Source organism: Struthio camelus, chromosome 12 (assembly GCF_040807025.1).
Source record: "Struthio camelus isolate bStrCam1 chromosome 12, bStrCam1.hap1, whole genome shotgun sequence".
NCBI lineage: Eukaryota > Metazoa > Chordata > Aves > Struthioniformes > Struthionidae > Struthio > Struthio camelus.
In genome coordinates, this window is record NC_090953.1 from 12,315,060 (window position 1) to 12,330,364 (window position 15,305).

At 42.3% G+C, this 15,305-nt stretch overlaps 1 protein-coding gene across 14 annotated transcripts in view; it reads right to left on the minus strand.

Moving 5' to 3' along the window:
• PDE8A (phosphodiesterase 8A) overlaps nucleotides 1-15,305 on the minus strand; it is a 176,869-nt gene that overhangs the window by 125,866 nt on the left and 35,698 nt on the right. The window contains exon 1 of one of the 14 annotated variants that reach the window (XM_068958027.1): nucleotides 9,096-10,044. The exons of 6 other annotated variants lie outside the window; for them this stretch is intronic. In XM_068958027.1, coding sequence (XP_068814128.1) covers nucleotides 9,096-9,269 — 174 coding nt within the window. In that variant the 5' untranslated portion in view covers nucleotides 9,270-10,044. Of the gene's footprint in view, nucleotides 1-9,008; nucleotides 10,047-15,305 lie in introns of those variants that run through there. 7 more of the 14 variants (XM_009681311.2, XM_009681312.2, XM_009681310.2 and 4 more) reach the window with 7 other exon arrangements.

A 15,305-nucleotide genomic window follows, 5' to 3' on the forward strand; every position in this document is an offset into this window, starting at 1 on the left:
TGGAATTAAAACCGTGGTTTCAGAAATAGAGTTCTACATGTAAGTGTCAGAAGAGAAGCGATCCTGTTAATTCAAGATGAATGAGGATCATCAGCTATCTGATGGTGCAAATAGTGTAGCTACTCCTAAATACAGAGGGATTGTATTCAAGGTAGATTGAGGTTCTTCTGTTGTACTTTAAACAAAACATAAGCATAGTTTTTTCAGACAAGATCCTTATAAACAAATTCACATTGCTGAGCCCTGTCTGAGTTTATTTCTCTGATTAATTTTATTAAACATGATAGCACTACAAATTTAAAGACGGAAAACTATGGTAAATACGTAACTTTAAAAATACATTGTCTTTTAGTGGCAAGTAAGATGAGGCCTCAAAGTTTCCACTGCATCCCAGTAGGGAGCTAAAGGTCATTGCTAACTCAAAGTTAAAAACAATGGGAAGTAAAGGATGTCATTCTTTTATATTTGCCCAGTGATTCTGTGTTTTCTTTGTATGGATTTACTTAGGAAACTGGGAAATCTAACAAACAATGAAAAAAATCTCAAGGTTACCTTTTTTCTCCTAACAAAGCTGCGTATCAGAAATCTGTTCATGCTGCTATGTAAGATGTTTGATTTATGAAGAAAAACACTTTTTAGTTGAGCAGGTTTGATCTTTCAAAGCACACAAAATGTTCAAAAGTTTCACAGGGAACTTTCAAATTGAAGTGCAAAATAATTTTGCTTTTGCAAGAAGAGTGAATTCTCACTACCAATCAAGAAACAGATAGAAAATTAAATCTGTTAAAACTATTATTTAACAACTGGATTAATTTCCATTCTGATCCAAAAAAAAAAAAAAGTGCTTGAAATGTAGTATCTATTCAATTCACTCGGGAATGAAATACATATTTGACTAACAAGAAGACTGTCTTCACACCAACAAAAATATGCTAAACCTAACTTTAGGGGTCAAGCACAGGTTGCCTTTCTCACACATGCATACATGGGAAAAGGGACAGTCAAGCAGGATGTGGGTTTGAGGTCTGCTCCTTTACACCTCCAAAGGCTACGGAAGACATGGCAGGACTCCCCGTGCTGCCCTTTCCTGTAAGGTTTTCTGCATTGCTCTGCCCAGACACACAGGGAAGTGACAACTAGCCTGTTTACAGCCCACTGCGGATACTACTCTGTCATGTTCTGTGTTACCACTGCAACGAGCAGGAGTTAAGCATGGTCTACAGCCTGTAAGACGCACCACCTCAAAGTATCAGGGTCTATGGCCCTGAAGGTAAGCTGCACAGTAAAAATAGGTCTGTGAGCCCTTCTGACTGCCTGATGATAAATAAAAATTACCGAGCAGGTATTTCTGTCTCTTCCGCAGATTTGTCCGCCCTATTAGACTACGCTGCAACTAAAGAACTATAGAAACAAAGCCTGCCAGTATTTGGGAGCATAAAACTGAGCAACTGAACAGAGAACAAATTTTTATGCTGCACCTTCAAAAAAAACCTCTATGCATAGCTGGTTTTATTAGTGTCAATTTAACTCCAATAACTGGCATTTGGCAGAAATTATCTCCTTTTAAAGTCTGTATCCTCTACCCTACCATAAAGATGGGAAAGAACTCCAGGGCATCAAAGAGTTCTTCCAAGACCCACAGGAGGAGAAAACAAAAACAAAACTTTATCTTCCTGACACTTCTAAAGTACAAAACAAATCCAATCAGCCTTCTTCTATATGCTCATACTGAACCTTCCTCCCATCTATCCCATTCCTCTCCTCAGAAAGTCTAGATGCATCATTTGAGCAGGGGAATAATTTTTTCAGATAGTCTTTAAGATGTGCTCACATGCACTCAAAAACTTAATTCAAATGCAAGGCCAAATAAGCAAGATGGTAGGTTCAATCCTATTTCTATTGAACTCAATTACAGTAGTTGACAACGGTAGAAACAGGATCAGGCTGTGTGGGTAGAATTCGCCAATTATCTTTAAGAAGCTGCTGCTGGCGGTAAAAAAGTGGCTACAGTGAAATAAGGTAACAGAACAAAAACTTCCCCAGACACAGGTGGGCATCTTAATTTGAGTCTCTCATGCTGCAATCAGTGTCTTCTTCATTAGGAACATTTTATTTCATCCCTAATACCACTTTTAAATCTTGAATATTCTTTTTTAACTGTTTCCAAGTAATTTTGCTTTTTAAGAATCTCTCTCTCTCTCTCTCTCTGTGTTTGTGTGTGTGTGTGTATATATATATATATATATATGTATAAATAATATAGTTATATATGCAGCAATAGTTGAAAGACTATCAAAAACCATCTCAAATTACCTTGTCAACCCCATTCAAAATAGACAAAACTTATTTCAAAGCATTTCCAAGCCAAAAAAGTAAGTTCCAGCCTTCCTCCTTTCTTCTGAAGCAAACCCACACATGTGGAAGCTGGTTTATAAAATGCTGAGCTTTTTACATAATGTAGAGTGACATATTTACAGATTTTACAAGGAAGAGGAGAAAAGGGCCTGGGAGTTTGATTTGAGGCCAACAGTTCAACCCATAGTAAAAGGGGATGGTCTGGAAGAATGCACAAATTAGAGATTCCGCTTTTTAATTTCACAGCATGTGTACCAACATCATTTATTATGTTTTGGCCTTAACAGGGATTTTAAAAAGGAACCTAAACGGGGCTGAATGATGAAATCTTTTTGCAAACTAGAGGGATTTAACAACATCGCTTCCTCCATGCCTTTGAAAACTTAAAATCTGACTGTAAGCCGTCAAACTATTTAGTATGCAATGCACATTAAAGCTATTCAATTTGCATCTTGTCATCTCATGCCAATTCAAATTATGGTTAAATGAAGATACCTAATTATCTTACCCAGAGGACTGATAGCAATGAGTAAAATGTCACAGGCCAAGCAAATTCCTGGTGAAACTCCACTGAAATTAATGGATCTGACCTAATTCACACATAAAATTACACATTGGGCATGAAATGATGTTGTATGTGCAGTCTTGGAAACATTACTAACAATGTTTTAATTCCATCCGTGGCTGGTAAAGCTGTTTACAATTTGGGTATAATATGTACATACATAGCACCAAAATAGAACACAATGCTAAATTGTTCTCATATGTATGCAGGTGTTTGTATGGTCCCCTGACAAACCTATACCATACATAAAGCTTGTATTGAAATAATTCTACCTCGGGGCCAATCGGCTCATTTATCATATTTTCTTGAGGTTTCGTTCACTTTTTGTTGGGAGCTAATAAGAGCTTTAATTGTCCATATCCCTAAGTATTTATTTCCTCTTTGAGGACTGATTTTCAAGTCAGCTAGTATTCTAACTGCTCAAAAAGCAGAATATTTTCAGTGTTTTGTTACTATTGCTTAAGAGGCTCAATTCTGTAGTCCCTTCTCAAGGCAATAGCTTTCAGAGGTGAATGAAAGTTCATATAATAACTAAAGTAAAATATTAATTTATCATTGTTGACAGGATATTGTAATTTCAATGGCTCTTAAAAATAATTCTCATTCAAATACATTCCATTTTCTTAACATGGACATTTTGAACATAAGGAACAGATATTAAAACATGCAATAACGGAAGCAAAATAGTTTCTCAACTATTTTTTCTAAGTTTCAAATGAACTACAAGCAACATTCTTGGTGAAACACTCTCCATATTCACACAGACTGTAAATACCTTCTAATCTAAAATTGAAAAGAAAGTATCTGCAAGTGGATGTAACCATTTCACAATGATCTTTATATTCACATTTAACATTTTAGATATTAAAAACTGAACTATTGGCACCTAGATACTAAGGAAATGCTGGTGGTACCTTGCACTGGGATTTCCCACCACCTGTAATATTGGGAATGGTGGAAAGCAATGGGGAATTAGTCACTAATAATTATATTACCTCCAGCTTTTCTCCCTGTCTTATCAGCACATTCTACCACTAGAAAGCTTCTCACTGTGAATGGGCTTACAAATTGATCTAAGCAATACAATTAAGAATACAAAGGGAACAAAATGGTATAATAAATACCTAGGACTGTAGAAATCAAGGTTTGTTTTTAACACTTCTTTTATTGACCCATTCAGATGGCAAAAAAGGAAAAGCTTAGAAATTTTCTACTAAACCTAAAATGGCCAGGCAATAGACACAAAGTAAGTTCAGACTGGGGCAGTGAAGAACAATGCAGAGGGCAGAGAGAAGACCATGTTTCATGCCTAACAGCTGAATTTATGAGCTGAAAGGAGTCTCAGTGGAGTTCTTACTAACAGTAAGTACTCCAAAAATTCAGGGTCAAGCCTTGCTCCTCTCAGTCACACAAGAAATTGCTCTGAGGAGCAGTGACACATTTAGCATGAGGTGGTTTGCATGACCAGGAAGGGACTAATTATAACCCTTTAAAAATTAAGAACTCATATTAGTCTATCTTCATAGTGGAGCGATCTCAATGTTGTGAGAGATTTAAAGCTTGCTCTTTTCCAGTGTACATTACAAACAAAAGGAAATTAAAAGGTAAAGACAAAAAAAACACTTAAATATTAACCCAACCATGAACGTGAAAAGCTCACATGCTACTACCTCAGTTTACTTCACAGCATTTCAAGATTAGTCCCCTATCCCCTGGAGAAAAGGGTTTATTCGTTGCAACAAAAGCATAAAAAAAAAAAAGTCAGCCTGGGAGTCTGGAGCCATAAAGATTGAGAAAAGTTAGAATATCTCAGCGTGGGAAGGATCCTCTCAGTGGGAGCAAGGATCTCTGTACAGGAGGGCTGACGTCAGTGGAAGTGGGAGGGAAATGGCGATGGGGAGGTTTGTCGGGGAAATGATTGAGGATGGTTTCAGTGGGAACGGGGAGGAATCAAGAAAGGGCTGGATGGCCTCAGTGGAAGTAGAGACAGTACATGTGGGAGTTTCAAAGGGAGGGAGAGCACATGTGTTCCAAGGGGAAGGAATTACCAGAACAGGCAGGAAAAGAGCGGTCAGCTTAATGGACTAAATAATGCGCAGTTACATGCTGAAATGAGATCCGTTTCAGCACTGAAGGTACAAGTTAGCATACATCCTCTGATATGCAGAATTATGCAACCCTTGATTCGCAGTGACTGCAAAATTAGCTGGCAATTTCACAGCTTTCAAATAAAGAAAACCTACTGGCTGGAGTGCCGTGGATTTAAACTGGCCGTCCTGTATGAGCTGATAAATCAAGTGGCTATTCCAAATTTAGCCCTGCTGGCTTAGGCCTACTTTTAATTTAAAATAAGAGAAGTTTGGATTTACTCTCTAATCTCTTTACACCCAAATGCACAAAATTCTGTTAAATACACAAGAGAAGGGGAAGGAAATCTCACACACATAAAAGAATGACAGGGCAAAATAAATGTCCAATATATGTGCTACAGTGTATGCTAATGGGCTGTAGAAGAGTGACGCACAGACACGATGATGGGACAGCATTTGCTTATGAACGCCCAAGCCAGTTTTATGCAAATGTTCATGAAGTCCTTATACTACAGCAGCATTTACTCTGCTTATGCTATATACTAACCAGAGATATTACTCTAAAAGTGTTTTAATAGATTTCTATAAAGCCAAGTATATTGAACTACACAGACATCTGAAGAGGAAAAACATAACTAAAACATATGAAAAAGACAAAATATGACAATTTTGAGTCTACTCTTTTGAGACTTTTAGAGACTAAAAAGCCTGGCAACCTCTCCTTTACAGTACTGTGCAAGTTTCCTTTAATATTCCTAATATAGTACTATATAATCAAACTTCAGTCACTGTGACTCAGTCTAAATCTTGCTCATCTTTCACAGGTAAAAGTACAGATTTTGAGCTATGGCATCTACATTTTGAAGCTTAAAGGAAGGGTTTTCATGGCTGATTCCCTTTTTACGTATGGCACTTATTCCAAGCTGCTCAGAATTTTCAACTGAAAGCCACATACAAAATTACTAATTAAGGAGGGAGATACAGGTGACACTATCTACAGGTGACTAATTTATTAAGGAGCTCCTCTGTTAACCACATACCATCATCATACCTATTATATACCCAGAGTAGATATTACTGCATATATCTGTGCGCTTGCACACACTTTCAGAGCTACTCTGCAAGCTTACCAGGCATAAAGTTAATGTTTTTCAGTATTAAAAAAGAACAGGTAACTTTTCCAGCTACACTTTGTGAATGATGCAAATCACAAACCATAGCATGATGACACCACACATTCAGAAAATAATCCTCTGCCAGTTGATCAGATGAAAGATCTAATAGCACATACGCGTAATGCCAGAATAAATCTGGGGGTAATTAGCAATATATATAATGTTATTTTACAGTTAGCATTGGTTATTTATTTTTATGACACTTTCTGACTTGAAAAACGTGCACTATAGCTAACCAAATGACTCAATAAAAGTCATTATAATACCAACTGTATGTATTTTAATAAACTTAATGCTAATGCTAGCTGAAGCGAAAATTCAAGATTTACACACGGGCCAAGTTTTGTCCTTAGCTCTCATATAGGACGTTCTTGGCTTTAATCTGGGCATATACAACAAAAGAATGGTGAATGAGCTTCAATTACAGTGCCCTGAACCAAAGTAAAAGAGTCATTGAGGCAGGTTACTGGTTATTCACACAAATTCTGATTACAATACCACTGACCAAAGAAAGCACAACAAGTATGAAGCACCTTCTGTCTATTTGAAGGGATCCCAGCCACCAGAAAAGGCATACTCTGCACTTTGCAGAGTAGCAATAATTTGTAGCACCACACTAATTCTCACAGTTCTTTCTCAGATCAAGAATCCTTTTAACTTCAAAACTGCACAATACCCTGCCCAAGGCTACTTTTGGCTTCAATGATTTCAGGCTCCTGTCCCTTATCTTCAACATTTTCACACTTTGTTTCTTTCTAAACAACTTCACTGTACTGTGAAGAGAGAAACTGCAATGCTATAGCGCTCTCCAGCACAACTTCTGAGACAACATGGTTAAACTCTAGCACAGTAAAAACTGTTAATCTGATCGTAAGATACACATAATGGCAAAAGTAGAGAATAAAGGACCTGCTGCTTTATATCTGAGGAGCATTACAGGATTTTATACACATAAATCATGCAGATGTGATGTTTCATTCAGATTTTGTATTAAACTGATCACAAACAGAATTCCACTCTCATTTTTCAAAGCCCACTGTTTTGCAGAAATGTGCCTACAGTAATGACAGGGGTAGAAAATATGACTCACTAATAAAAATCAGAATAACTGCCAATGAGATCACAGTATGCATGTGAACCAAAATCAACCATATAGCATCTGGCAGAATTATACAAACCTAGTAACAAGTAATTTTCACAAAGTTCTTGAAATCCAGCAACAAAATATAACAAAACTAAGTCTGCTTTCCATGCATGCTTATGGAAACGGGTTCTGGAATTGTTTTCTTTCCCCTCTCAAGAAGCACACAGAAGACAAAACCATACAATAGAAAATTTAAGAACACTTTCTTTTTAAATGTTTAACGTGCAATTATAATCACAATTAAAAATTAAGCTAGTAAAACAATTGTCAGGATTCTGATGGTAACTTAAATTCCCTTACTAAGGTTCCCAAGATTTCATAAGCATGCCTTTAGTGCGTGAACTGTGCCGTAAAGTTCAGTTTCCTGTACAGTATTATTAACGTGGAATTTTAGTTTAGTGTAACACCATTCGCATTCATGTTCTGTTTTAGGTATCGTCAATTCCTTCTTCAACTCACTACATGCAGAACATCTCCTCCTTTTCTACAGGTTTTTAAAAAATTCTATGAACTGAGACTATTAAATCTAGAGGAAGACAATTGAAGAAAATCACCCACAGTGCTGAAGAAAATTGTTTGAGGTCAATGCTCTAGAAGCTGCCTTAATAAGCACATAAAAATCCTAAGAAAACTGCACATTATTAGCGTTTCTGTGAGCCTGCAAAATAGTTGACATTTTGCTAGTTCTTGCCTGCATCTCGAACCTGTATCGTATATTTACAGCATGTGTATCTCAGTTCTTATCACGGTAACCCAGAGCAGATCAGCCATGTTATATAATATCCCTGGGCAGCTACATTTTTTTTTTTAATTTGCAATTACTTGTTTCTACAAAAGAGACAGTTCCCCAAAAAAGAAAAAAATACAGAATAACCAAAACCTATAGTATTAGGAACTAAAGTATAACCCATAAATGAGTAAGCCACCAATGGAAAGTAAACAGACCAGCAAGCACTCTGCACCACTCTCACTTGAAAAAAATCACAAATTACAATTTCTTTTCAGTATGAGTCTCCCTACTGCATACAGGCCTTGTGCTGTACCTCCATACAAAAATATACACACTAACATATATGCATAAGTACCCTAAAAAATACCTATTTGCAGCAACAGACAAGGTCAACAAGTTGTTATTGAAATCAGCACCCAGAACAAAAACTGCTGTCCTCTCGTTTCAACTTTCTAAATGGAAGGAAGAAGTATGCAAATTCATCAGCCCATCTAACTGATTGCTTCAGACTGTGATCTGCCTTTGATTCGAAAAAAAGACAAGCACAAACAGCAATAGTGGACAACCCAGTACAAACAAACACGTAAAATACAGGAGTTAGTGGCAGTGCAGCTCGCATGCATGACAGTCCCACCACAGACAGGCCCTCTGCATACACAAGCAAGACCAACGACCCTGGCTCTAACGACTGACTGACGAGGACAATTACACTGCTCTCCTTCACAGCGTTAGGAAAACTTGTTCTGTGGAATGAAGAACGAGGCTTGGGAACATCTATAAGGTCGTTTCATGAGACTGATTAGTATAGTATATAAACAAAAGTAATAGCTCAAGCCAGGAAAAGCTCTCCCACAATGAACTTCTTAGGCAGGGAGACTTCTTGGGTTAAATTGCTACAGCCAACTCCTGTTCTGAGAGAAACAGTGCTTACGTTTAGCACCCTTTTTACCTTAACACTGGATCTGCTGGTCTGAGTCTCTGCCTCCATGCTCTGGCTGTTCTCCCTCTTGTCTTTCTTAGAGGAATTAGTCCTCACCTTATAAGTGGATGTGTTGGAGGATTTAATGAATAATCCTGGGACGGGGTTGCCTTGCTGTTGTTGAGACATGGTTGTGTTGGTCTGGTGAGGAGAACTGCACTCCTCTGACTCTTTGCTACTGTGATAGACCACTCTGCTGTCAGAGATGTGGATGCTTGGAGCACAGCCCATGCTTTGTGGCCACGTGGGGAATATTCCTAAATTGTATATTTTATATATATATATATATGTGTGTGTATATATATATATATATCTTTCCTTTCCGTTGGTATTTTCCCTCTGCTTAATTTTTTGTTAACAGGTTGATTCTCTTTCCTGCGTCTCCGCTACACTCTGAAGCATTGTCATCGGTCCCTTCTACACCACCAGAAATGTGTCTGTTCTCCGTGTCCGCCAGGAAACGGGTCCTTTTAGCTCAATCCCGGCAGTGGGTCGGGGAGCTGGAGGGGATGGGGGGGGAAATCAAGAACTGGTCGACTTCATATTTTCACAGATTAATATTAATTTTTCTAAGCCATCTGAGAATCTTGGTAGGGTTTTCTTTCCTTCGTGGGGAAGAGGAAGGAAAAAAAAGGGGGGGAAAAAAGCAAAAGCAAAAAACAACAAAAAAAAACCCAAACCCCAAAACCACACGCACACACACCCCAGCGTCTTCTTGGACTAGGCGCTCAGAGCGGCCGGGGGCATTGCACCATCTCCTCCCTCCTAGTCCGGAGCACGGCGCATTTTCCACCTGGGTTTGCACAGCGTTACCGATTAACCCGGGTACGGGCCGGGTACGGGCCGGGTACGGGCCGGGGGGCCGCTCCCCACCTCCTCTTCCGCGCTCCCCGCCAAGCAGCGCTTACTCCTTACGGTCCCGCTCGGTGCTGTGCCGTGCTGCGCTGCGCTCGGGGTGTGCTTTGCGGTTTGTTTGGGGTCGAGCTGGAGGTTTGGGGACGGGGGGGGGGAGCGGGGAGGAGTGGAGGGGGGCAAAGTGGTGGCGGGGGGAAGGGGAGCCCAAAAAAAAAAAAAAAGGGGGGAAAAAAAAGCCCCGCCGCCCCGCGGAGCCGGCGTGCGCTCCTCACGCCGCGCAGCGCATGTCCCGCGCCGCCTCCTCCTCCTCCGTCGCGGCGGCGGCGGGCGGCCGCCGCGGGGGTGACATTCACGTCCCTGTCGTCGGAAGGAAGAGCCCCCCGTCAGGCGGCGCAGGGGCTTCCTCGCCGCCGCAGCGGCATCCCGGTGGGCCGGGCCGGGCCGGGGCGCGGGGAGCCCCCTCAGCGCCCGGGCCGGGGCGCCGGGGCGAGCGGCCGGGGCGGCCCTCGGAAAGCCAGGGCACGGCGCGGAGGGCTTCCCGGAGCCGCGGGAGGAGCCGGCTCGGCTGGCGGAGGCATCAAAGGGCCTCCATGTTGGGGGGGTTTTTCGGTCAGAGAAATGATGCGAAACGGCGAGGGGGAAAAAAAAAAAAGAAAAAGAGGCGGGGAGGGGGGGAAAAAAGCGAGAAGTAGAAGGAAAACGATCCTAGCGTCCCATCTCCGCGGAATGGATGGCAGCGGCGAGAGCTTTAATTCCCAGGGCCGTGGTGTCTCAGTGCCTTGCAGCAGGGAAAATGCCTCTCCTCGGAGCCTCCTTCGCTCGCTCTGCGCCCGTGTTGTTATTATTGATGTTCCTCGGCAGCGGCGGCGGCGGCGGCGGCGGAGCAGCCCCCTCCCCCGCCCGCCCCAACGGCCGCTCCGCCCGCCCCTCCCCCCGCGCCGCCCGCCCGGCTTCCCCCCGCCAGCGCTGCCCCAGCGTTTGACAGCGGCGGCGGCGGAGCCAATAAAAGCACCCGCCAGCGCTGACCTCCAGCCCGCGCTGGCGTCAATGCAAATGAGCCGCCGCGGGCCAATGGCGCGCCGCGCCGCGGCTCCGCCCGAGCGAGCGAACTTCAAACCGCCGCGCCGCGTGCAGCCGGCCCGGCCCGTTGGCGGTGGCGGCGGCCCCGGCCCGGGAAGGGCCCCCGGGAGGCGCGCGGGGCGGCAGCCGCGGCCCCGCTCGGCCCCGGCCCCGGCAGGGGACGTCGCCCTGCGGGGGGCAGCGACACCGGCCAGCCCGTGCCCCCCTGCAGCGGGGACTTGAGCCGGCCGCAGGCTGCGGCCACCAGCCGGCCTGCTGCGGCCGGGACCCTCGGGCGCGGCCCGCCGAGGTGCCCGCAGGACGCCGCCGCCGCGCTCGGCGGGGGCCGCCACGGCCGCGCCTGCTCTCGCTGCCGTGGAAGGAGGAGGGCAGGATGTTTCCGGATAACGGGCTGGTCTAATCCAGAGCCACAAACTCTTGAGGCACGCGAGTCACAGCCGCGTACTCACCGCGCTGCATCACCGCACAGCCGAATTAGGCTTGTTTAGGTGCCCTAAGAGTAAATTGTGCCAAACTGAAACGTTTGGTTTTCTTTAAACTGCAATTCCAGATTTCTTGCTTTTGTTAGGCGCAGTTTGGGGTTAATTACAGCAGGTCTCTAAGGCTTAATACAGTTGCAGTGTACAATAAATTAACATCTGCTTAAGAGGGAACATGGAGCATCAATCAGCCATGGAAGCAGGACGGGCTCTGAAGCAGGTGGTGAAGACAGAGGCAACACATTTCAACAACAGAATATGAAGTTAGAGGCACTGTTACATTGGTACAACATTATAGTACAGCTCCAACCCTTTCAGTGCCAATTATCTTACTCTTGACTAGGAAAAAAAAAAAAACACTAAGTTGAGTTCTTAACCCAGCACCATTTGTTAGGATCAGAAGTTCAACTAAGCTGCACCATGAATTGTCAGTGCAAAGGCTAACTCTAGCAAACCTGACTAAGAAAGCCAGCAATCTGGTTTCCTGTAAGGACATTCAGGTCCATTCTTCAGGAGCAGGATGAAAAGCCAGAGCCCTGACTCTACTGCTCTATTTCCCATGGTCTTCCTTTTCAATTCTGGTCATGCTAATTTCCCTGAAAATATTTTTGAAAGTAAAAGCTATACACAAAGCACATATGGTGCTATGAAGAGTGCCAGGCCCTAGGATTTGGGAAATAACTACAACCTTTTTGTGTAACATGGAGCTAGTTGTAGTTCCCTATAATATAGGTGTTTTCGGAGACTAGATACTCTGGAGAGTAGGAGACAGTAGGCTAAAACGATGCTAGATGTCTCACATACTTTAAGAGAGAAAACGGTGTTTAAAGCAATACATGTTTCAAAAGGACCAGTTCAAGTCTAGTTCAGGTTCGATGACAGACATATGACACCTTACTGTAACACAGACTACCTGCAATGCAGGGGGCTCACAAGAGCCCCGTTCTTGTTCCATATATGCCTTTCACTTTCCTAGGTGTGTCAGTTTTAGTTCCTGCCAAACTTACTCTCAAGCACTTGGAGAGCTGCTTCTTTGAGGTACTGCTTTTTTTCACTAGTCGAGGAACAGCTCAGAGGTGACAGCAGTTTAGGGAGGGCCAAACCAAACTTTAGATTTAGGAGCGCAGAGAAAACCAAGTGTCAGGGATGTGACTTCTGTAAATAAGCTCCACTGTCTGAGGAGGAAAAATGATGTATTGCACAGGAGGAAACTGTTCAAATTACTCCAAATTTGAATCATGACTGCTTTTTTGCTCCCTTGTCAGAATCGCACTGTTTCAAGAGAATCTAATTCAGCATGAGGACTTCAGTGCATTCAGAATAGTCAACCTTTGAACAGTACCTACCTACATGAGAAATGCCATCAGGTAATAATTAAAAGCAAAATACAGCTAAGTGACGAATATGACAGCAATAGCGGCAAAAAGAAGCTCTTTATTTATTTAAGTAATAGCATCACTTGACACAGATGCAAGCACCTTATAAGGTTAGGAGATGCAAAGCTGATGGCCAGCGCTTTTGAGAAATGTGGTTTTCCAGGATAACCACAGTACTTGCACCGTCAAAATGCTTTTACTTACTTCTAGTAATTGCTAGGGTTAAAGGCTGGAGAGCGAAGCCTTTCCTTCCCTGATCTCTCTCCTACTGTGCAGTTTCAAATTATAAGCAATAGTCACATAAACTTCATCCACCCCATTAATTTAGCTGATCTGTATAGCCTGTTAGGATCAGAAAACGACTGTGGCTTCCTGTACTCTCTCATCACTTTGGATGCCTACTTAAGCATTTAACAATAAATGAAGGAAAGGGCTACATTAAACGTACCTGCTTTAAACAGTGGGCATTTTTGGAGAGGAATCTTGTCCTCATTCTCCTCTATGTTTAACTTATTATTTACCAGATTCCTTTGCTAAGAACACACTTAAGTGCAGCTAGAAACAAGCTGCATAGGAAGAGAATGCCGCAACTCGTACCAGTGCCATTTACCACATGTGTGGGCTCTCCTCTTCAGCCTCAATGTATCTGTCAGCAAAATTCCTTTTGCACTTTATTTCTGGTGGCACCGGAGAAGTCAAAGACAGCAAAACTTCATTTTCAGAGCTCGACATTCAGTTTGCAGTGCTGACACCTAGAGTTAAGCTTTCTACTTGTAAAATAAATAGCTTTGATTTGCAGCTACAGAGAGATGAAATGTATATTTCATGGTGTCATTTTTTAAAATATTAAAAACAGATCTCCACTTTCCATTTTAGAAGTAAACAATTTCCCATTCAACCAATACTTCAATTTACCAAAATAACAGACAAGCAAATATTGGGGGAAAAGCTAATAAGTGCAGCGTCACATAGTAACAGTATGAAAAGACAAAGTTTACATGCACGATCTCCTTGCTCTTTTTTGAAAGCTTTTCCACACTGATCCTAGGCAGATTTTTTTTCTGATAACTTCAACCTGTAGTCTAACTTTAAACAAAAAAAGGCTCCATTTGCAACTTTTTCATATGAGAATTCCCACTGCCTTGAATGGGAGGATGAGGTGAGCACAAAATGCCTGAATTGTCCTTTAGTAGTCTAATAAAAGCCACTGAGAAATTGCTAGAGTCGCTGCTACACTGATGAAAATGCAACTAAAGACAAAAATTTCTATTTGAACAAATACTGGCACGGGCACTGGCTTGTTTCTCTTTAATTCAAAAAAGTTGCTGCTATTTTTCATTGCCAGAACAAAAATAGTGTTGAAAGCAAGACATTTACCCACAGTCTAGAATCAGGGAGAGGGTTGAAACCATCAAAATTGCATGCTAGTTGTAGTCATTTTTCTCTGTACTATATTGAAACTATTCTGTTTGGGAAGAAGGGGCTTGTTCAAGCTTATTTGCTGAAGTGCAGCTCAGGAAATGTTGGGCCCTATTCAAAAAATAAAATAGTGCAAAAGAGCATAGGAAGAACAGGAGAGTAGACACTGGCAGATCAGGGCTGTGGAGGAAGTTGCAAGGTCAGTACAGAGTCAGTAAGTGAGAGGTCAGAAGACAACTAGCTCGAGGAGACAGCTGGGGAATGAGAAAGGTTATTTATGGAGAATAAGGTTCAATTTCATTCAGGACTGCAGAATAAGAAAGAGGAATAGGAAAGATCTTGAAGGATTGTCATTAGCTTGATCTGTAGACAAGGGAGAGCTGTAGAAGATCAAAGTATTTAGAGAACAAATACCTAAGCTTAAAATTTAAAAGAAATTGAAAATTAAAGCATCCAGCCAGTTCCCCATCCACCTCAGAGATAAATTATACTGAACTCCGCATTTCTTGACAAAACGGTGAACCACGGACTGACTTCCAGGACTCCCCCTCTGCTCCCCTTGTCTGCCATCTCCCTCCAGATTTACACAAACGAAAGCTCTTTCACTGGATGTGTTTGGCAGTAGGTATCCATTTCTCACAGCCCTTGACCATTTCCCCTTGCGCATCATAAGACTGTGCACGAGCACTAGGACAATTACACGAAAATAAGTATGAAGGCCCAGAGCAAAAGTTTCATGCCAAAATCAAATTCTGAGAATATTTTAGTGCCCAAGACACCGGCAAGCAGAATTTCGCAGAAGAAATGACAGACAAGCACCTGCATGAATAACACATATCAATGTGCTTTGAAAAAACGTTTGTTCAGTGATGGCAGAGCAAGCATGCCTGCAGTTCTGTGAGCACAAGACTGCAATCTTCATATGATATTACTATATGCTGCTTTAATTGCTTCTCCCTCCAAGTCAGCTGCATGTTCCAACTGTGTCTTCTGTCCTCCTCAAAAGTTAGGCAATCCTGTTCGTCTCTAGGCCAGCGAAGGCGGCACTGGGGAGGAGG